Source organism: Hyaloscypha bicolor (genome assembly GCF_002865645.1).
Source record: "Hyaloscypha bicolor E unplaced genomic scaffold K444scaffold_81, whole genome shotgun sequence".
Classification (NCBI taxonomy): domain Eukaryota; kingdom Fungi; phylum Ascomycota; class Leotiomycetes; order Helotiales; family Hyaloscyphaceae; genus Hyaloscypha; species Hyaloscypha bicolor.
In genome coordinates, this window is record NW_020194583.1 from 15,761 (window position 1) to 37,347 (window position 21,587).

Sequence of the window (21,587 nt, forward strand, 5' to 3'; positions counted from 1 at the left end):
CCGTTTTTATTAAAGAGTCTAGTTTATTAAAACGGAGCTTATAGTTAAAGAATTAAGACTAGAGAAGTTCATTTACTATTTTCTTAAAAAATGCCCTAGTTATATTATATAGCTATATAAAGAAAAATACCCGGAGCTCTTAAAGTTCTTTAGGATTAAAAGATAGTATATTACTAAGAGTATTAGGTTTATCTATATCTAGGAAATATATTAGGTTACTAGTTTAAATATAATACCCGGCGGGCTATAATATTAGTTATCTAATTACTATAGATAGTAGTAAATATTTCTTTAATTTATAATCTTATTAATAGTAACTAATCTAATTAAGTTACTAGAATTTTTAATACTTAATTAGAAAATAATTATTCTAATAAAATAGCGGGAATAGTCTAGTAGCTTAATTATTTCGAGAGTATTAAGGTCTAGCTCTTTCTTTCTTATCTAATATTTAGCTTTTCTTATAAGAAAATCTCGTAAAGAGATAAGAAATATATCTTTTTATTTCTCGGGTCTAGTTTTACTAGTTTCTTTTAGGATCCTAGTTAGAGTATCTTTAGAGTAGTTAGCTTTTTAATATTTCTTATTAAAATATTAGATTTTCTAAATAAGGTCTAGCTAATTTGTCTTGCAGTTCTTTAGCTAATAAAGTTAATTCTATTAATAGTCTAGTGAGATATTATACTTTACTAGCTATTTCCTTCCCAGAATTATATTATAAGAGCCGAGGTTAGTAGTAAGCAGGTATTATTAAGTTTGGGAATACTAATTAATAGCTAGATCTATAGTAGCTAGATATTAAATAGCTTTACTAGGTTATTTATTAAAATCTTATAAGAAAATAGGGATTTTAAGTTTATATAAGGGCATTTATAGTACTTTTATTAAGAGGCAAATATACTTTTAATTAATTAGAGTATATGTATTTGCTCTAGTATTTACTAAGTACTAGAAGGTTATGGTTTTACTTTTCTAGTATATTTAATAATTAATAAGAAACTAGTTCCTACTAATTAGCTAAGTAAGATCTATGAGTTCTTAGTAGAGTTCTTATTCTAGGAGGGCTATTTTTATACCTAGAGCTAGACTTTTCTTAACTTATTAATATTATATTTCTTATTAGATAATAAATAGAAATTAGTATTTTTATTATTTATTCCTAAATTATTAGCTTTCTCTAAATAATTCTCTTTAATAAGTATAATCTTATTAGAGTTAGGACAGGTACTTTTTATATATCTAGGCTTTTTATAGCTATAATAATAAAAATCTTTTAGCTAGTCTAGTTTCTTTTTAAATTCTTAGCAAACTACCTTCTTTAGTTATAAGAATACTAGCTACTAAGATTAATCCATTAGATATAGGGTCGCTATAGCTTCTTAGATCCCGGTAGGCTTTCTAGCCCGAGATAGTATTTAATAGCAAGTAGTTTTTACTAGTTATTTCTCCTGGAATTACTAATTTTTAATTAAGAGAAGCCTATTCTCTTATTTTATATATTACTTAATAAGGTTCCTGGAAGTATTAAACTTCTTATTACCTAAGCTCTTAAATAGCTCGAGATTTATTTTATTTATTAAATTATTATATTAGTTATCCGGTAACTTCTCTAGTTTTATTATTAAGTAAGTAAACTTTACTTAAAATACCGGAAATAGCTTATTTCTTTATCTCAGGTACTAGTATACCTTTTTTGCTTACTAGTACTTTATCTCTTTACTTTTGCTATAAGCTTACTAGAGGATCTTAAAAATCTATTTAGTAATTAAGATCTATCTAACTAATCCAGGTTCTAGTTAATTATAAATAAAATTACAGGCATTTCCGGTAACTAGTTATATTATATAAGTAATTTTTAGTAGTTTACTATTAAATTCAGAGAAATTCTATATTAGTTTATTTCTTATATTAAATATCTAATTATTAATCTAATAATTATTCTTACTTATAAATAGAGCAGAATTATTAATTCTAATAAGCTATAATTAATTACTATAAACTAAAAGTAGAAGGAAGCCTTAGTATTAGTCCCTAAATAGTTCTTCTAATAGAGATTTATAGTATTCCTAAATATCTATTTACTTGAATCTCTACTTTATTACTTCTTCTTATACTAGTCTTTTTCTTATATAAAGTCAACCGGTAATTATCTCTAGCTTATTAACTTTCTTAGTAAGTTAGTTAATATATAAGTAAAATTTCTAGTAATATTCTACTTATTTATTAGTTATAAGGCAGTATTTATTAATAAGGTTATTTCATATAAGTAATCTTTACTAGGCCTTATCTATTTTCGGAGTATTTATACTAATTTTGAGTTCTAAGTTAGCTAGCTATTTCTTAATATTTTCTTCCGGGATAGTATTATAATAGCTTTCCTAGTAATATAGGTTTATAATATTAAAGTCCGGCTCCTCTATTTTATTATACTAGAGCCTCTTATCTAATATACCTATAGTAGTAGTACTTGGCCCCGGGCTATTTATAGTAGCTTTAGAAGGGGTATTAGCTATAGAAATAAGTACTAAGTAAGTTCTTCTTATTTAATATTAGTAAACTATAACTAATTATTATCTTATCTAGTTTTAAGTTAGTAAACTAAAACCGACTATTATCTTTTCTTATTTTAAATTAGTAGACTACTACTAATTCTTCCTATATTAGGGAAAGAAGCTAGTTCTTTTACTCTCGTTAATATTAAGGAAATATTATCTGCTCTAGTTAAGAATCAGGTTCCGAGATTAACCGGGTTATAGAGAATAATGTCTTTCTTCTTTTATATTAATAAAGAACTAATTACTAGGAGAGGAATATCGTCTGCTCTAGTTAAGCTCTCTAGTTCTTTATAGTTCGAGAAGGTTATTAAATATTAAAAGCGGTATTCTGTTTTTGCTTTCTAAGAATAAATACGGGTTCTTTACTAGTAGTATTATATTACCTTTATAGGCCAAGTCAAGTAAGCTTAGTATTATATAACGGCGGGATTAATATAATAATTAAAGGCTTAAAGTTTAAAGAATCTCATATATTAGAAAATACTAAGCTATGAAATAAAGTAGGAAGAATGCCTTAATCTTTAGTATTATTCTATTCAAGTAATTCTGGCTTAGCTTTATTTTATACCTGTTTCCAATATCCTGTCCTTAGCAGATTATACTCTTATACTAGCTATTATAATTAGATTACTTAAGAATAAAAGAAAAACTTAATATAATAGATTAATAGAGTTCTAGTAAGTTATATATATATTTAATATATTATAAGTATATATCTAACTTATAAATAATTAATACTTTATTTTTTAAAATTAGTAAATTACTCTTAATAAAATAATAAAAGTAAGAGTTCTATAAATTTCTATATTATTTATAATAGTTTATATAAAAATACTTAGTATAAGAATATATTTATATAAGTACTATTTTAAATAGGCCTAAATCAAGTATATTCTTTATTCTAGTCTAATATATACTTAATATATACTTATTATTTCTAATCTAAAATTTAATTTTTTTATAAGATATTTATAAAAACTTATTAAATTATAAGGTATTTTTTTCTATTATACTATATATAAGCTAATTATAGGCAAAGTATAGCCCTATAGCTAGAAATAGAAATTAGTTATAATTAATAATCTCTAGTAATTATTTATAAGATATTTAATACTTCTAATATATCTTTATATCTAAAAACTAGTATTTAAGATATAGCCTACTTTATTTCTTAAGTAAATATTACCTTATTATAAGTTAATATAAGGGTACTTATATATTAATTTACTTTTCAGGAAATATTAAAAGTATATTTAGTAAATATTTAGTATATATTCTAGCTAATCTTTCTTAGATTTAATAGTTATTATTAAATTATATATAGAACCTTATTATATTTAATATTCTCGGAAAGAATAATAAAAGAAATAAATATAAAATATAATATTTCTCATATTTATATTCTAGAATTTAGTATTACTAATATATATATCCGAATATTCTTAGCTTAAGCCTAGTATATAATAATATCTAGCTTTTTAAGATCTTTAATATATATAAATAGGCTTCTTAGTAAGTTACTTAATATTTAACTTATAAGTTTATTAAAGTATTTATAAAAAATTATTATAATAGCTTTTTTTAAAATTATAATTATAATTTATATACTTATTAATACTTAGATAATAAAGTAATTTATAATTTAAGTATTTAGCCTCAAGTATTTAAAAAGAATAGTATTAATATATATTATATATATATTTAATATATACTAATAATATCTAGTATATATTTATTAAATATAGTTTAAATATAAATAAAAAGCTATAGTATTATTATAAGCTAATTTAAGAACTTAATTCTTATATTAACCTAAATTATCTTAGAAGTCTAATAAATAATAAATATTTTAGTAAATATAATATTTATATATTTATTAAATAATCTAATATAAAGTAATTAAAATACAATAAGTATATATTTTTAAGATATATTAAGTATATATTAATAATATATAGGATATAATTATTCTTAAGGCTAGGAAAAAATCATTTAATATAACTAATATAATATAATATAGAACTTATATATTTCTTATAATATTATATAATTTTCTTTTATTATTCTTATAGCTAGAAATTTATATTTCTATTATTCTTTTTTACTTACTTAAATACTAATTAGATAAAAGGAGATTTATTAATAAGAGTTTAAGAACTTAATAAATATTTAGGTTTTAATAATATTATTAGATATATATAATATATATAGACTATATATTAAATATATAACTAATAAATAATAGCTAAGTTCGAAAAAACTACTAATTATTATTACTTTATATAATATATAAAGATATAATTTATATATAGCTTTAACTTAGGCTAGATATATATAAATCTTTATTAATAAATCTACTAGTATAAGTAACTTTCTCGATTTCCTAATAGAACTTATCTTATAAATAAGTATATACTAAGTATATTCTTGCTCTATACTAATAATATACTTACTAGATACTTTTTATAAGTTTATTTTTAATAAGAAATAACTAAATTCTAAATACTTCTTTTAATAAAAATAGATATTTTATTTTTATATATTATACTAAAAAGTAAACTAAGGCTTAGCTTAAAGTATTTTATACTTAAATAAATTTTTCTTTTAAAATAATTATAGGTATAATTATAATCTTTTCCTTTATTAGCTAGTATAATACTACTTAATATAAGTCAAGTATATATAAAGTATATATTAGTCTAACTTTTATAAAATACTTATTATATACCTATATTTTCTCTAATTTAAATACTTAAGCTAGTTTTTTATAATTATTTAATATATTATTTAAATATTTAGGAAATATAATAAAGTAAATAATATACTTTAAATATATTTATAGAAATAGCCTTATAGCCTTTATAATAGATCTTTATATTAAGTAAATACCTAGTAAATATATATTTTATATATATAATATATAAACTAATAATAATAAAGCCTTAGAAATTACTTATATATATTTAATTTATCTCGAACTTAGAATAAGTATTTATAATATACTATAATCTTTTATATAGTATATATTAAATATAACTTTACTAAGAAGTTCCTAAAATATTTAATAAGATATTTAATTCTTAATTATATATTTACTATATAAATAAAAGAAAAAATTACTAAATATATATAAGTTATATATAGGAAATATCCTGAATTTAAGGCTTGGGTTATAAATAAGTTATTATTATAGCTTCTAGCAGGGCTTTATAAATTAGAATTAAAGATATTAATTAAGGACTAGATATATATAAAAAAAGTATATAAATAATTTAAAAATAAGTTATTTTTAAGAAAATAACTTTATTAAATAAGAATAAACTTTAGTAGCTTTAATATTAGAATATATATTTTTAAAATATATAAAATATATATTAATTACTTACTAGAATCTATTTTTATATTAATAAGCTTTATAAATAAATAAAGATATTTACTAAAAAGAAAATTAACTTAATTTAAATTAATTAAAATAAAATAAATAAGCAAGTAATATTAGATTAAAAGAAAAATAAGTATTATAATTTGAAATATATATAATATATTAATAGTATATATAAACTCAAAATTTAAGAAAATAACTATTAGATATTAATATAATTCCTTAATTTCATATAATCCTAAGAACTCTTATTAAGTACTATTTAAGTCTAATAAATACCTTATATATTTATTTAGTATATAGATTAATTAAGAGTTACTTTAAGTTAGAAATAAATATTAAAATTCTTATTATTTACTAAATATATATCTAATATATATCAGACTAATATAATAATTCTAGCTAATATTATTCTTATTTAAAGTATTAGCTCGATATATATTAAGGATATAAAATCTCTATTTTCTAATTAATAATAAGAACTTAATAATAAGTATAAGTAGTATTTTATAAAAACGAACTTTACTAATATTAAAGTATTATTAGAGGCTAAAGTTTAAGAACTTAAGGAAAAAGAGGCTCAAATATAAAGAATTAAGGTTTTATAAGCTAAAAAGCAAAAGTTATAATATTAATTAATAAAGAATAAATAAATAATATAGGTATATACTTTATATATATTTTAAAGAAACCTTAGGAAATATTCTAGTAATTAAGCCTATTAGTATATATTAAGCTTATTATAAAATATTTATATATATTTAGTAAAAATAAGTAATAACTAGTAAAATACTCTAGTTATATACTAAGCTTATACTAAGTATAAGATAAGTATTTCTTAGTATTAGCTTTATTTTTCTTTTAATAATTTATTTTTTATTAAATTAGAAATAAGTATATACTTATTATATATTTTATATAAACTTATTATAGCTATTATATAAGTAAATATTAAGAAGAACTATAATAATAAACTTGTTTTTAATAGTCTTATTTTTTTTAAATTAATAGAAATAGTATTATAATATATTTAATTAATTATTTTATAGCTTTAATTTAATTACTAATATATTAGGTTTAATTCTATAAATAAATAGAAACTAGAATTCGCTATTAAGAGTTTAAGTATAAGCTATAGGCTAGAAAAATATATTTTAAGTATATATATTAAATATACTATATATAAATATATTAAATTTTCTTAGTTTATATAAATATACTAATTAAAGTAATTAAGAATAATAATAAATATATACTAAATATATATATATTAAATACTAATTTATATTAGCTATTCTATAACTTCTCCTAAAACTCTCTAGAATTAATATTTTTATATAAGAACTTATTAAATTATATTTAATAAAAATAATATTAATTTTATATAGCTATAATTTAGATCTTAATAATAAATAAATATATAGCTTATTTTTCAAAAATAATTCTATAATAAGTATCTAGTTAATATATATATAATATATATTATATTTATATTTCTAGTTTTAAAAATATCTTTATAAAATATATTTAGATTCCTATAAGTTTAGTACTATATTATATAATAAGTATATATTAACTAGATATAAGTTTAAAGCCTAAATAAAATTAATATTATAATATCTAAAAAGATTATAAATTAAAAATAAGAATTCTCTTATTTTATCTAAACTTATAACTAATTAATTTAAGTATAATTTAATACTATATCTTACTTAAAGGCTAGTAAAAAGCTTACTATATAACTTAGCCTCTAATATAAGAAATATTATAGCTTTACTTATATCTAGTATATACTAATACTATATTTAGAATAGGGCTAAATAATAGTCTTATTAAAACCTTTATTTAATAACTCGAGTCTATTATATTAGTATTTTATATTATATTAAAATAAAAAGCTTATATTAATAAAGTAAGTAATTCTTGGTTTATATTAAAATTCGGTACTAATTTTTATTAGAAAGATAAATATAATAGGGGCTTAGTAAATATATGCTTTATATAAGCTTAGTATATATTAATAATACTAGATTAATATAATTCGGGACTTCTATTTTTATAAAAAAAATAAAGTATAATTTGAGATATATATATATATATCTTAATTATTATTATATATATATTAATTTATAATAATAAAAGTACTCTTAAATAATCTTTAAACTTCTAAATAAATAGTTAGGTATTAAAATCATATCGAGTTTATAAGCTAGAATTAAAAAACTAATAATAGCTTATAATTATATATCTAATATATACTTAATATATATAGTTTATATAGCCTATTTACTATTTTCTTATAAGTATATCTTTTAGCTACTAATTAAAATATTACTAGAGGAAATTAGACTACTAGTATATCTTATCTAAATCTTATTTATATTTACTAGATATTAATTTTCTAGATATCTAAAAATTCTATTATTAAATAAGAAATATATTTATATAATATATATACTAACTTTATACTAATATTATATAGGCTTTATCTAGAAAACTAGCTATTAAATAAGATAAGACTCTTAAGAATTCTATTATTAAATAAGAGATATATTTATATAATATATATACTAGCCTTATACTAATACTATATAAGTACTACCTAAGAAACTAGCTATTAAGAAATAAGAGATATATTTATATAATATATATATTAGCCCTATACTAATATTATATAGGCTTTATTTAGAAAGCTAGCTATTAAATAAGATAAAACCCTTAAGAATTCTATTATTAAATAAGAAATATATTTATATAATATATATATTAGCCTTATATTAATACTATATAGGCTTTATCTAGAAAGTTAGTTATTAAATAAGATAAAACTCTTAAGAATTCTATTATTAAATAAGAAATATATTTATATAATATATATACTAATTTTATACTAATACTATATAAATACTATTCGAGAAACTAGCTATTAAGTAAAATAAAATACTTGAGAAACTAGCTATTAAATAAGAAATATATTTATATAATATATATATTAGTCCTATACTAATATTATATAAGTATTATTCGAGAAATTAGCTATTAAATAGGATAAGATACTTGAGAAACTAGTTATTAAATAAGAGATATATTTATATAATATATATATTAGTCTTATACTAATATTATATAAGTACTATTCGAGAAATCAGCTATTAAGTAAGATAAGATACTTGAAAAACTAGCTATTAAATAGGAAGTATATTTATATAATATATATACTAGCTATATATTAATATTATATAAGTATTACTTATTTAAGTCAAGAAAAAATATTAAGCCCTAGTTAAATATATAAAAAAGATTAATAAAAAGCTAGATAAAAAGCAAATTCTAAAGATATTTTACTTTCTTTTTTAAAGAATTATTATTAATATTTAAAAAGGCATTATTATTTACTAAAATAGTAATAGAAAGCAAGGTGAGTTTATTACTTATATATATATATAGTATATATTAATAATAAATCTAGGATAAATAATAATTTGAAACTTTACTATTTATAAATTAAAAGATTAATATATATTAAGCCTATATAAATACTATACTAATAATTTTTAGGTAATATAATTAATGCTTCTTATTAGATTACCCGAGATTTATAAAGTATATACTAAGATAATACTTAATAAATACTAGAGACTTTTAATATTTTTTACTAATATATTTTATAGCTTGCTTTTTTTAAGAAAGCTTTATTACTAATATTATATATAATATAAGAATAGGCTTTAATAAAAGCAGTTTCTTTAAAAGAATAATTAATTAAGCCAAGAAAGAAATAAAGACTAAATAATAATTCTTAAAATAAGCTAAGTATATATATATAAAATATATAGCTAATAATTTTTTAGAACTAAATACTAACTTTTCTACTAATATTTATAATAATTTTAGTATAGATTAAATAGTCTTAAATAAAATATAGTATTTAAAGTTATTTTTAATTTAAATTTAAAGTTTTTATAATATTTTTTAAAAGAAATAATTAGAAAAAAAATTAAATATAAGTTTGCCTTATTTAAAGTATATATTAAATTTAAGTTATAGAATTTTATCTATATTCTAAAGTATATAAAGAAAGCAGTTTTATTTAATCTAGGAAATATAGTAAATTAAAGATATAAATAACGAATTTAAGGCTAGATTTAATAATAAGGATTTAGGTAGAAATAATTTAATATAATATATACTTGCCTTATTTGAAATATATACTAAGTTTAAGCTATAGGATTTTATTTATATTCTAAAGTATATAAAGAAAGCAGTTCTATTTAATCTAGGAAATATAGTAAGTTAAAGACATAAATAATAAATTCGAGGCTAGATTTAAGAATAATAGTTTAGATAAAAATAATTTAATATAATATATACTTGCCTTATTTAAAATATATACTAAGTTTAAGCTATAGGATTTTATTTATATTCTAAAGTATATAAAGAAAGCAATTCTATTTAATCTAGGGAATATAGTAAGTTAAAAACATAAATAATGAATTTGAGGCTAGATTAATAATAATAGTTTAGATAGAAATAATTTAATATAATATATACTTATCTTATTTAAAATATATACTAAGTTTAAGCTATAGGATTTTATTTATATTCTAAAGTATATAAAGAAAGCAATTCTATTTAATTTAGGAAATATAGTAAGTTAAAGATATAAATAATAAATTTATAACTAGATTTAAGAATAACGGTTTAAGTAAGAATAATTTAATATAGTATATACTTATCTTATTTATAATATAAGCCAGGCTTAAGTTATAAGAATATATATATATATATATATTTAATATTAAATAAGTAACTTATTAGGATAAGATTAAGAATATAATATAGTATATGCTTTTTATATACTAAGTATATATAGAATCTAAGCTATATTAAATCTTCTTTTGCCTTAGGGTCTTAAGAAAATATACTTCTAACTATAAAAATAACTTTGGCGGTATACTTATAAAGTATCTAATAATCTTGGCTTAAAAGAATCGGTTATAAAGTATTTTCTTAGCTTCCTTTACTTTATATCTATATATAGTATATACCGAGTATAAGTCGAAAATATAGAGGGCGGAGGTCAGGGTAAGAGGCGGTCGAAAACGAGGACAGGTATCTATATATTATTAAAGCTAGTAGATATAGTATGGTTTTTGGTGAGGAAAGTTGAACCATATTATGGAAAATACAAGGGTATTCTCGCTACTAATAATATGGTTCAACTTAAGCGATACTATGGTTCAGCTACTGGCTCAGACGTCCAAAACCTCCCTCGTTAACCGATGTTCCGCAGACGTCAAGGGCTTCGACATCACTGGTGCAGTTACTAAAGTCGACTTGAAGTTTCCAGGAATCAAAGGTATGTCTCATTACCCTCTCAACACATACCTGCTGACTGGCATATCTAGATAAATGTGACTGTATCAAGCCTGTCTCAACAGACCTACCACCTGTGCGTCCTGGGTCTACAAGTTCAGCACTGCCAACGCCGTACTATCTAATGGACCTGGAGTTTAAATTTTATCGGGCTAGTCCTTTACTCTTTGGCAATAATGAAGCTTGTCTACTTCGACTATATGAAACACCTCCTACCTCCTGTTTACGTAGTGACCACGGGACCTTGAGATTTTCCACTCCTTCGGATCTTAGTACGATCTCTGTACTGAAAATTGATCTTAAGTCAAGTTTTTGGTATCAGATATTCAGCTTCGTCCAGAGGATCCCTGAATGCAGTGGAGCGTCGGTGGAGAGTAGCGCAATCACATGACGCCCCTGAACCCCACCTCAGATTCAACCTCACCGTAGATCCAGCTGGCCCTCTTCTCTTCTCCCAAATACCAAGACTTCGAGCCCACAGCATTGCTTCTACAGTATTGATTTCTTTTGCGTTAATTCAAGTTCTCAAGCTGTGGAGGATTGAGATGGGGAGGAGATGGGGCTTGATCCTATTATTATGTGGTAGGATATGACTGAAAGGTGGAGGCGGAGGCGACGATGAGGAGTGTGCTGTGAGGTGATTGCAATGCGAGCGTTGGATTAGAATATCCTTCATTCATTATTCAGTCTGTTGCGATGTTCAATTGATCCTGCTCTGGGATGAACATCCAGGAAAGGAAAGCACAACCTCCGGTTCTCACACCTTCCCCAACACTCCTCACCCACCCCTATACTTCCTCGCCCTCTTTCGCTCTCTCAACTTCCAACAACACAACTCACAACATCATCCATAACCTCCTCGAAACCACCAACACATAATGTCTCGCCCCAACGCACCCGCTCGCGAGCCAGCAGAGCAAGTCATTCACCAAGATACCAGTACCCCCTCCGATGATTTACCCATCACCCCTCTCGCCCCTGAAGCGCCGGCCCCGGTGTGCCAGTGTTCGACGAGCTGGGAACATAGGTTTTGGGGTTGTGAGTTGGGCTTTGCCTTCCGCACTGTTCTCAACTACTTCCCCAACCTTCACGTCTCGCATTTCCCCTTCTCAACTCCCATCTGCTACTCCTTGGGGGAGAAGAGAAGAGGTTTTGCAAGTCAGGGAGAGAAAGAGGCTAACAAACACAGGCCCAGCTAAAGTCGCATCCTCACTCCGAGAGCAAAATGAACCGGGTGGAGGGATGTGGAAGAGGAGGGATGAGGTGTGGAAGGGCTTGTTGAAGGGCGAGGTGTTTAGCATTGAGCAGTTGGAGAATGTAAGTGCCCTCTTCCTCGGTCATTGAAACTGGTGCAAGGGCGGTGTACTGGAGCAATGATGAAAGTTGAGGAGCAACAAATGACTGACGCTAATGGATGGTGATAGGAACCCTCAACACAAGACTTATACTATGCGCTGCATCAAGAGAAAGATGTCTTGTTGCGATTCCTCAATGACCGGCATGTTGTGGTAAAAGAGAAGTGGGTCGGGATTCATCAGGAGGAGAGCGGACGATGGATTGCGCCGGATCCGAGAGAGCAGGAAATTACGGTTGAGCGCGGGATGATGGTGGCTAATAAACTCGTCGAGATGCTTTCGAAGAAGGAGAATTGGAAGGCATTGTATGGAACAGAGTTGAAAGAAGAGGAGAGTTTCAGGTTGGAGTTATTGGTTTTTGATCTTAGCGATGTGAAAGTCAAGGAAGAGGGAGGGATTGAGGGAACTGTGTGGTGGTGCATACGCTCGGAAGATTGCGAGGGTTGTGAGAATTGTCGGGGAGGCCAACCGAGCCAGCCCGAATGGAAAGAGGTTGGGACGATGACAAATGGTTTCGATCCGTTGTATGATTATGTGGAAGAGGGGACGCAGACTGAAATGGAGAAGCCAGAGAAAGAGGTCGCGGAGAAGACGGATAGGCATGATAGTGGTGTGGGATTGGAAGCGGGGGAAGAAGTTGCTGTGCGCGGCATTGAAGACCTAAAGATTGGACCGAAGAATGCTCGGGGAAAGGAGGCGGAGAGCAGCGATGATGAACAGGGTGGAGTCGGAGTTGTTGATGAGCAGACAGGTGGAAAATCCAGTGACGACAAATTGTATGAGGGAGATATTGAAAATTAGGGTTGGGTTGGTTCATGGATACTGGCATTCTTACGTTGAGGAGGAGCAGGATTGACGCTTGTCATTGTTCTACTTGTTTATCAGGTATTCAAAAATAGCATTCTGTCATTCCGGCCCAGTAAAATCGAAAGGCAGGCGTACTCGTATGTGTTTTGATATTCGACATGTCCATCAAGTGTGAGGTTGAACAAGAAGTTGAAGTATGTGATCTTCACAAGCTTCGCTGTCTCCTCCTGCTTCGTAGGCCCACCTCAAGTCCGTGAAATAACGCTCAGTCAACATCCTCCATCGCTTCAGCCCAAGCGAAAAAGAAGCTCAGAATATCATTGAGCCCGCCAGCCTTGCGAAATATTCCTGGTCGCGAAGTCCTCGTAGTCTCCTGAACTCGCCTCGGCACTGCCAGCACCGAATGACAACGCTTGACACTCTTCTAATCTAATCATGGGGATATTGCAGTAAGATGCACACTGGATCTCTGAGATTCATCTCTCCTTCGCCGCACGAGAAGCTCACTCGAGCATCTCGCGCAAAGATGCAGACTTTGTCACAGAACTCTGAACGTATATCCACGATCCTATGAGATCCACACGTAAGCGCTACTCGTCTACCGAATCTCATGAAACTTTTCATAGCCCAATAATCGCTAGGACGCACATCGACCAGCCGCACAGATGTTGGATGTTTCCAGTTGATCACCCCACCCCCCACCTATCAACGACACCTATGCGAAGTGATACTTGCTATTGGGAGAGCTGCAAGATATTGAAGTGATAATCTGCGTACTGTCGCTTCGCTCGGTCGAGTTTCGACTTATGAGATGCTCTGTCACATTGAGCCAGCATGAGCACAACTGGAAACATGTCCATCTTCAAATAAGATCCACCGCAATGTCCGTTGGCGCCGCATGATGTTTGTGATTGGGGTTACCGTTCGAGAACTATTGCCAGTGCGAGTTTCCAGCACGGGTGCTAATGGGCAGCAAAATTTGCCGGGTGTGCCACCCAGGCCGGGCGCTTACATTTTGCCTTTGCAGCCACTCACAACGACGACATCCCTCTGTGCATGCATCTTCCCACCTGCGGGGCAACCAGCGATCCCATCACAGCGCGAGGACGCAGCCGGTACTGTTGGATTCGCAGGCGCTATTCTGGGTGCTCATGCATGTTCCTGGCCTGCAAAGCACCCGAATGGCTGGCCTGGACTGACATTTGCTGCTCTCGCCCAATGGCATGCGCCCCTCCCCTCGGCCGCTCTTCGAGCACGCAGCACATCACCACCATGGCGCCCAAGACAAGTCCAGCTCGGGGTATATCACGTATACCCGCCCACTCGCTGGGCTCAGGGAGACAACTCCATGCTGCGTTTGTATCGCACTACGTTTCGTCCCTGGGCGACGACGCTGTAAATAGTGGAAGCTCGTCTTCGCGAGAGAAGAAAGAAGCACCATGCATGTTTGGGCCGAGACATCGATCCAAGCACCAGCGATCCTCATCTTGTTCTTGTCATTGACCTGCCTCACTTCTATAAGTTCGGCCAACATCCTGACCGACGTCCCCAAGAACAACCCATTGAACATCTGGTACGATCCTGCACCACCACCAGCCGACGGACCCCCTCTGTCAGCATCGGCCTCGAGAGACAGATCCCTTATTCCAGCACAGGTCGGCGGCATCATTGGAGCATACCTCTTCTCCGTCTGCATTGTCGGCATAGCTCTCATCTGCCTGGGCCGCAAGCTTCGATACCAGATCCAGGTCTCTACGAAAGCACTTGATATTGAGATGGTAGAGCCTCGATTTGAAACCGCGCTACCAACTCCTCATCCGCAATCGCCAACTCTCACGTCGCCAAGCGGCTCGCGGAACTTCTCCTGGCCTTCTCCAGAGAAGGATACCAAGAATCCGTACATCTTTCCGCCGAGCTTGAAGTCGCCGCGGACGCCGCCTCCCTTCGGAGACCCATACGTCGATACTCGGATCGTCGAGGCAGACCGCGAGATGTTGAACCGAGACTTAGAGGACATATATGCCCATGTGATGGAGCAGGAGGAGGCGAAGGCACAAGGGATCAAACCGAAAGAGATGCCTCCACCAGCACAGCTGCAGAGGACGGGTCCTGTTCCTACATCTCCTCCACAACGCCATTCCCCACCTCCAAAGAAGATCGAGAAATCCCGCCCTGCGAACCTCAACATCGATGAAACGAGATCCACAAAGAGTGGCCACTCCCGCATCTCCTCCATAATCTCGTCAATCAAATCGCCAAGGAAGAAGGCAATGCAAATTTCGAGCCCAATGGCGACTCCCGCATCGGCCTCCTTCCCTCGCCATCAAGAAGACGAAGAGCCCCTCTCCCCACGCTACTACGCACCACCCCCTCCTCCCCCGGTTCCCAGAGACCAAGTCCCATTCACCCACCACCGCAGCACGTCGAACTTGACAGCCGCCGTGATCCCCCTCCCAACCTCACCGCGCTGCAATCTCAGCCAGCCGCTCTCCCCCAGGTCACCCTACGGCCCCACAGTCCGCAACCAAAGGAGCAACCATCAGATGAACCCCTCGCAAGTCTCCATCCAGTCTTCCACCCGCGGGGGAGACCTCTCAGCAACGAGCCAAACACCGCTCAACCCACTCCAAATGCAGCCGCCTCCCAAGCGCCAACCCTCTCCCAACCCACCTTCCTCCACCAACTCTTCCCAACGCCAACTCCCACTGCGCCAATTCGAGCCAGCAGTCACGTCTCCATCATTTGCTCCAAGCACTAAGACAACGGTGTTGGAGAGAAATAGTCCGGTTGGTGGTGCGGGCCCACAGACGGGCGGATTGAGGACCCCTTGGAGTGCGGGTGCGGTGCCGTATAGTCCTTATCAGCCGTTTACGCCAATAATGCCGATTACGCCAAGGCTTGTAACGAAGGAGGAGAGGAAGATGATGAAGAAGAGGGAAGGCAGGACGCCGGTTTTGGAGATGATTAAAGGCGAGGATGAGCTTTGGGATAGTGCTTATTAAGTCACGGGGTTCTTTTTCTTGGGTTTTGGATGGATGGGTTTGGGTGTGAATATTTTCTTTGCAGGAGGGGAGACGGGTGGTGCATAGAGAGGTGGGCTAGATGAGAAATCTTCCCAGTGGAGTTTCGTTCCTTCTTATTCGGGGAGTGAGCTGTAATGATACCATGACTACTCTAGTCTTTCCAACTAACTCCTCGAGTTTATCAAGACTATTTCCTGTCAATATATATACAAAACCTATCAATCACAACGTATTCATACTCTCTCTTCCGCGCCGCCTTCCCCTTCCCCCTCCTCACACCCATCAAACCCTCACCCCATTTTCTCCTCATCCACCTCCCTCAAACTCCTAACCTTCTCCTCACTCCCCCTCGCACTCTCCCCCAACCACCCTAGCGGTAAACTAAGTCTCTCACCAGGCAAACCCAGCGGCAACCCCTCCAAACTCCGCGTCCCGAGCCTCAGTCTCTTTCTTCCTCGTCCTTTTCCCCACCACACCCACAATACAATTACATAGATGAAGGCTATCACAACTGCAACGACCAGGTACACAAGCATCTGCGGGATCGTCCAGTTAGCTGCTAGCTGGATTCCTGTACCGCCGCAGACTACTCCTAGTACTATCAAGCTTCGTCCGTACCTAGAAACAATCAATCAGCACCACAATCAATCCTCGCTTCGCAATCCTCTCCAAAGTGGAGTGCTAAGCTACTTCCTTACGGAAATAGGCGATGAGAGCAGGCGCACATGTACATACCAAGTATGGATCCTCGTCCACCACATCGTCCGCAGCTCATCGACATCTCCCTTCTCGATTAATTTTCGATAGTTGCGGTGGTGGACAAGGCCGAGGATAGGTTGCATGAGAAACAGTGCAAAGATCACAGTTCCCATTTGTTCATGTCCTTGGTTCCACAGCTCGTTATGGAGGTATGATAACCAGCACCCGAGCCCGAATCCTGCACAGAGGATAAACATTCCTGTTGACTGCCAGTAGAGGTGGAATTTCACTGCGGAGGGGGAGGCGGTGGGGTGTAGCTGCATTGTGCGGAGGAGAATGCCTCCAAGGGGGAAGAATAAAACGATAGCAACGGAGATGGTGATGCCGTGTACTACGTGGGCAGTTGTGCGGAGGGAGGGCGTGCCGTGGAGACCCGCCATGTCATCATCGTCGTCCCGGGGCTGAAGTGTGGAACTGAGGGTTAGGGGGACGAGGGCTGTAGCTATTAGTCTTTGGTGACTTCGCAAGATAAAGGAGAGGAGGGAGACGAACTGAGGAGTGTAAGCACAATGGCTTGAAAGCGTACAGGTATCATCTTAACTATTGGCTTTGTTGAAACACCGTTTGAAGACAAGCAAGACTTGAAAAGAAGCAAGGCCGGGCTGCGTTGGAGGGAGGAAAATATGTATAAAATAACGAGCTTATCATCCTAGACCCCTCTTTTGATATCAATTGTTCCAAAGGAAGTTCCCACTCATGTTCCAGAGCAAGTGCCAACAAGACTGTGTGCTTTACCCAGCGACACTACCCTCCATTATTCACGGCGTAAGAATTGCTCGGAGGCATTGAGCTCGATATTGAGTTTTGTGCACGACACATCGGTGGAGCGTGATTGGCAGAGAATGGCGTATTGGAGAAAGTATGGTGAGCGTTTGATGACCCTTGTATTAGCAGCTAAGAAGGTGCAGGCCGTGAAATAGCCGCATATTAGGAGACGAAGGATGCAATACACATGATTTGTTGGTTGGAAGATGGTTGGGGATTGGGGACCAGAAATCAATTTATTTTGAAAGCATGTGCTTTTGGTGGATGTTAAAGATCGCGGCCATTGCTCGGCGTACACCCCACCAAAACTTACCTCAACTACCCATGTTTCCCTTATTAATTTATAAGGAAGATAAGACAAATTCGGTCAACGAACCTATCATATACTCCCTAGAATTTATCAAGAGATATGATCTTGCTTTAGAGGGTAGGTGTGGTGGAGTATTCGTTTAGGTGTGTGCGGAGTAAACGCATGCGCTCTTAGATCGGATGTGACGGTTGGAGAACTGGGTGGTATTTGAGATGTTGAAGGATGTGATGGTTCGAGGCGGGCTTCTGTGAGAGAAGGTCTGGAACAAGAGAGAGGATGCACTTGCTGAATCTTCTAGGAGGACGAGGGAAATGATTGAAATCGAAAGGCCTTGTATGGTCGGGGGAGAGCGATACTCAAGCTGTGGAACGTACAGTAGAGTTGAATCCTTCCTGGCCAATCACGCACAGGAATGGAACCGAGACGTTTCATCCCAATTAAGCTGGACGTGAAAAGTGGCATGTAGATGCAATGTTGCCTTGCAACCTAGCTTGTGTAAAAAAGGAATTCGTGACACCAAAATGCTTGACACGAGTCTGGGAAAGCCTATATCGTGCCACTTGAACACTCGAACCACGCATCAGGGATTCAGGAAGGGTGCGAAGAAAAGAGACGCGCTTGCGCTGTATAACATGAGATGGACCTGGTACACGGCACACCCACGAAACTCAAAATGGAGTGCTGACAGGTACTGTACACTGGACCTCGTTCCTAGATCGTCTATTCTAGCCATCCGATTCTGTCTGCCCGTTCAAAAACTGCTCACCAGTTCTCCCAGACCTTCTCCGGGAGAACCGTCCTCATCACAGCCCAATGCCCCATGGCAGACTTCTCCTGCCACCCCCTAAACCTCTCCGTATCATTACTGCTCAAGATTCCCCCATCGCTCTCCTCCAGTGCAAAAACACTCTGATCAACCTCATGTGTCGGCAACAAAAACATTTTCCTGGCACCACTGCCTAACATATCTTTCTCAGTCGGCTTTCTGAATATAACATCATCGGCAGCATTAGTACAGAAGATAACCATATTAGTGAAATCGCGCCCGTCTTGGAAGATCTGCTCTGTGGAGGGGGCGGCGGATTCCCGGAAGATGCGGCAGGTTGGGAAGACGGTTTTGATGGTTTGCACGATGATGCGTGCTGATGGCAGGAGGAGGTCACCAGCGTAGTTCTGGGTTCGTTAGAGAAGTCTGGGAAGTTGGGGGGGACTTACGATTGCGATTACTCCACCTGGTTTCAAGATGGTGTTTAGATCTGAGAGGAATTCCGATGTGAATAAGTCGGCCGGCTCTGCACCGCCCGTGAATACATCGTTCACAATATAATCATACTTTTCTTCTGTTTGGGCGATAGAGGCCGCGTAGGAGACAGCGTCTTCGATCACTGCTTTGTGGTTTGTGGGGAGTCCGAAGTATTTGGTTGCATACTCATGGACAATGGGATCGATTTCGACAATGGTAGTCTCGATTCCATGAGCCATTAATGCTGCAGGGGTCGTCCCAATCCCCAATCCTCTGATGGTTGTCAGTCACGTACAGTACCAGGAGGGATCAACTCACATCACCAAGGCCTTTGCCTCTGAATCAGGGACAGACTTCTTCACTTCCACAAGCCTCACTGCTTCCAACATCACAAATACCCCATAAATAGGCTCTGCCAGAAGGTTCCTGTCCGACTTCACCAACCACTCACCACCCAGAAGACTGTGATCACATCTCATAACCCTGAATCCCTGCTCGCGGCTCTCAAGGATTGACATATAACCCGTCAGAGATTCTCGACGGGCAAGAAGAGTCCACCCCTCTCTGGCCATCGTCGAGTTCAGTAAAGAAGTCGTGTAAGAATACGGCACGTGAACATTGAAGAATGCTGTATGCAGAATGGCTGGAATGGTGTAATAAAGTAGTTTTGAGGGAGCAAAGATGGCGTAAAGATGAGCAAGCCATATCTGACAGCCCAGTCGAGTGTGTAAAAAGCTGGATCCAATTGTCTGCTGGAGGACATTGCGGGAGTAATACTCCATTCCCTTGAAAAACGCATACGCGCTGAGTCCCGGCATTGCATCTGACAGCCATTGAAATCTGCCAATGCTCATCTCCAAGTCGTCCAGAATGGTGGCTGTACTTGAGACTGAGAGTAACAGCAACGGCAAGAAAGTGAACATTTCAATGACAAGAGGTCCAAACAGCGCTCCCATAGTGCCACTGATCTTGAACAGGAAGAACTGCATCACGGGGATGTAGGCCGCAATGAGGGGCAGAAGCTGCTGCGGCTTGAGAGGTAGTCTCCTCCGAATAAAGAGATTCGATGACCATCCAATGAAACACGCGGTCATGACTGCTCTTGAATGCCATATCGATGATGGTATGGAGCCGTAAACGGGCGATAATGTGAGTTGAGAGACGTTCGAGTACACGGCGGCCAGCGTGAGCAGCGTCCCGGATCGAACCAGGACCCAACCCTGCTCTTTCGCCCATCTTCCCCAAGTCTCTTCCTTTGCTTTTTCAGCTAACGCTTTCAGTTCCCACTCGAAGTTCTCTTGGGTCAGTAGCTGCTCGGCTGGTGGTGGCGCCTTGGGCTGTTTTGGTGGTTTGGCCATGACGGGCTGTGATGGTCAGGCCCCAACGCTCTTCGATGAGCGCGAACGGTGTGACAACGGGATAGAGACAGCTATTAATCACAGATGATGAAAGGCATATTGGCGATGAATATCTCGATGTATTTCGGAGACGTTGCCATATGGCCTGATGCGACCAGTGCGGTGATCCTGAAACACTGATCGTTGAAACAGATTCGGAGCCCTGCTCAGATCAATCAGGTCACGTGAATCACCGAAACTTGACTTGGCGTTGAAGATCCTCAGATGAAATAGGCAGAAGTGAACCAAGTACCAGGTTGACGAATTACCAGGTGTAATTCACGTTACATAGGAACAGAGGAGATTTCTAGAATTGTAATTATTTCTAGAAGAGAAGCGTGAAGCTCGTAGAAGCTTGGGAGCGAGGCTAAATACTCCTTAGCGCCATAATTAAGCGAAATGTGTGCCTAAGGCTGAAGCGAATTTTCCCCCTCACAGCGTACTGTAGCTCTTCAAGCCTTCAACTTTCTCACAACTTCACCTCAATCCTCGCAGTATGAAGTTGGATGACCTCGTGGAAGAGCTTAATTACCGCTCTTGCCATGAGTGTCAGGCATAGGCAAATCCTCGGTGAGATTGCCGCACCGTGTTCCGTTCCGTGAAAACGAAGGAGTC

At 34.0% G+C, this 21,587-nt stretch overlaps 4 protein-coding genes across 4 annotated transcripts; 2 read left to right on the forward strand and 2 right to left on the reverse strand.

Moving 5' to 3' along the window:
- Positions 1-11,791: 11,791 nt before the first annotated feature.
- K444DRAFT_613081 (uncharacterized protein) lies at positions 11,792-13,962 on the forward strand. The gene is made up of 2 exons (XM_024880272.1): positions 11,792-12,630; positions 12,738-13,962. Exons 1-2 carry the CDS (start codon positions 12,265-12,267, stop codon positions 13,467-13,469), a joined length of 1,098 nt encoding a protein of 365 aa, XP_024736666.1. The 5' UTR covers positions 11,792-12,264; the 3' UTR covers positions 13,470-13,962.
- Positions 13,963-14,549: 587 nt separating this feature from the next.
- Positions 14,550-16,750, forward strand: K444DRAFT_613084 (uncharacterized protein). Its single transcript, XM_024880273.1, has one exon. It carries the CDS (start codon positions 14,915-14,917, stop codon positions 16,475-16,477), a length of 1,563 nt encoding a protein of 520 aa, XP_024736667.1. The 5' UTR covers positions 14,550-14,914; the 3' UTR covers positions 16,478-16,750.
- Positions 16,751-16,788: 38 nt separating this feature from the next.
- Positions 16,789-17,891, reverse strand: K444DRAFT_589795 (uncharacterized protein; the record flags this gene model as incomplete). The annotated part of the gene is made up of 2 exons (XM_024878126.1): positions 17,234-17,891; positions 16,789-17,116 (listed from the first exon to the last, which is right to left on the reverse strand). The coding sequence occupies exons 1-2, from the start codon at positions 17,635-17,637 to the stop codon at positions 16,789-16,791; spliced, it is 732 nt and encodes a 243-aa protein (XP_024736668.1). The 5' UTR covers positions 17,638-17,891.
- A 1,051-nt stretch (positions 17,892-18,942) lies between these two features.
- K444DRAFT_613086 (spermine/spermidine synthase) lies at positions 18,943-21,285 on the reverse strand. Its single transcript, XM_024880274.1, has 3 exons — positions 19,894-21,285; positions 19,548-19,848; positions 18,943-19,505 (listed from the first exon to the last, which is right to left on the reverse strand). Exons 1-3 carry the CDS (start codon positions 20,931-20,933, stop codon positions 19,095-19,097), a joined length of 1,752 nt encoding a protein of 583 aa, XP_024736669.1. The 5' UTR covers positions 20,934-21,285; the 3' UTR covers positions 18,943-19,094.
- Between the last annotated feature and the right edge of the window lie 302 nt (positions 21,286-21,587).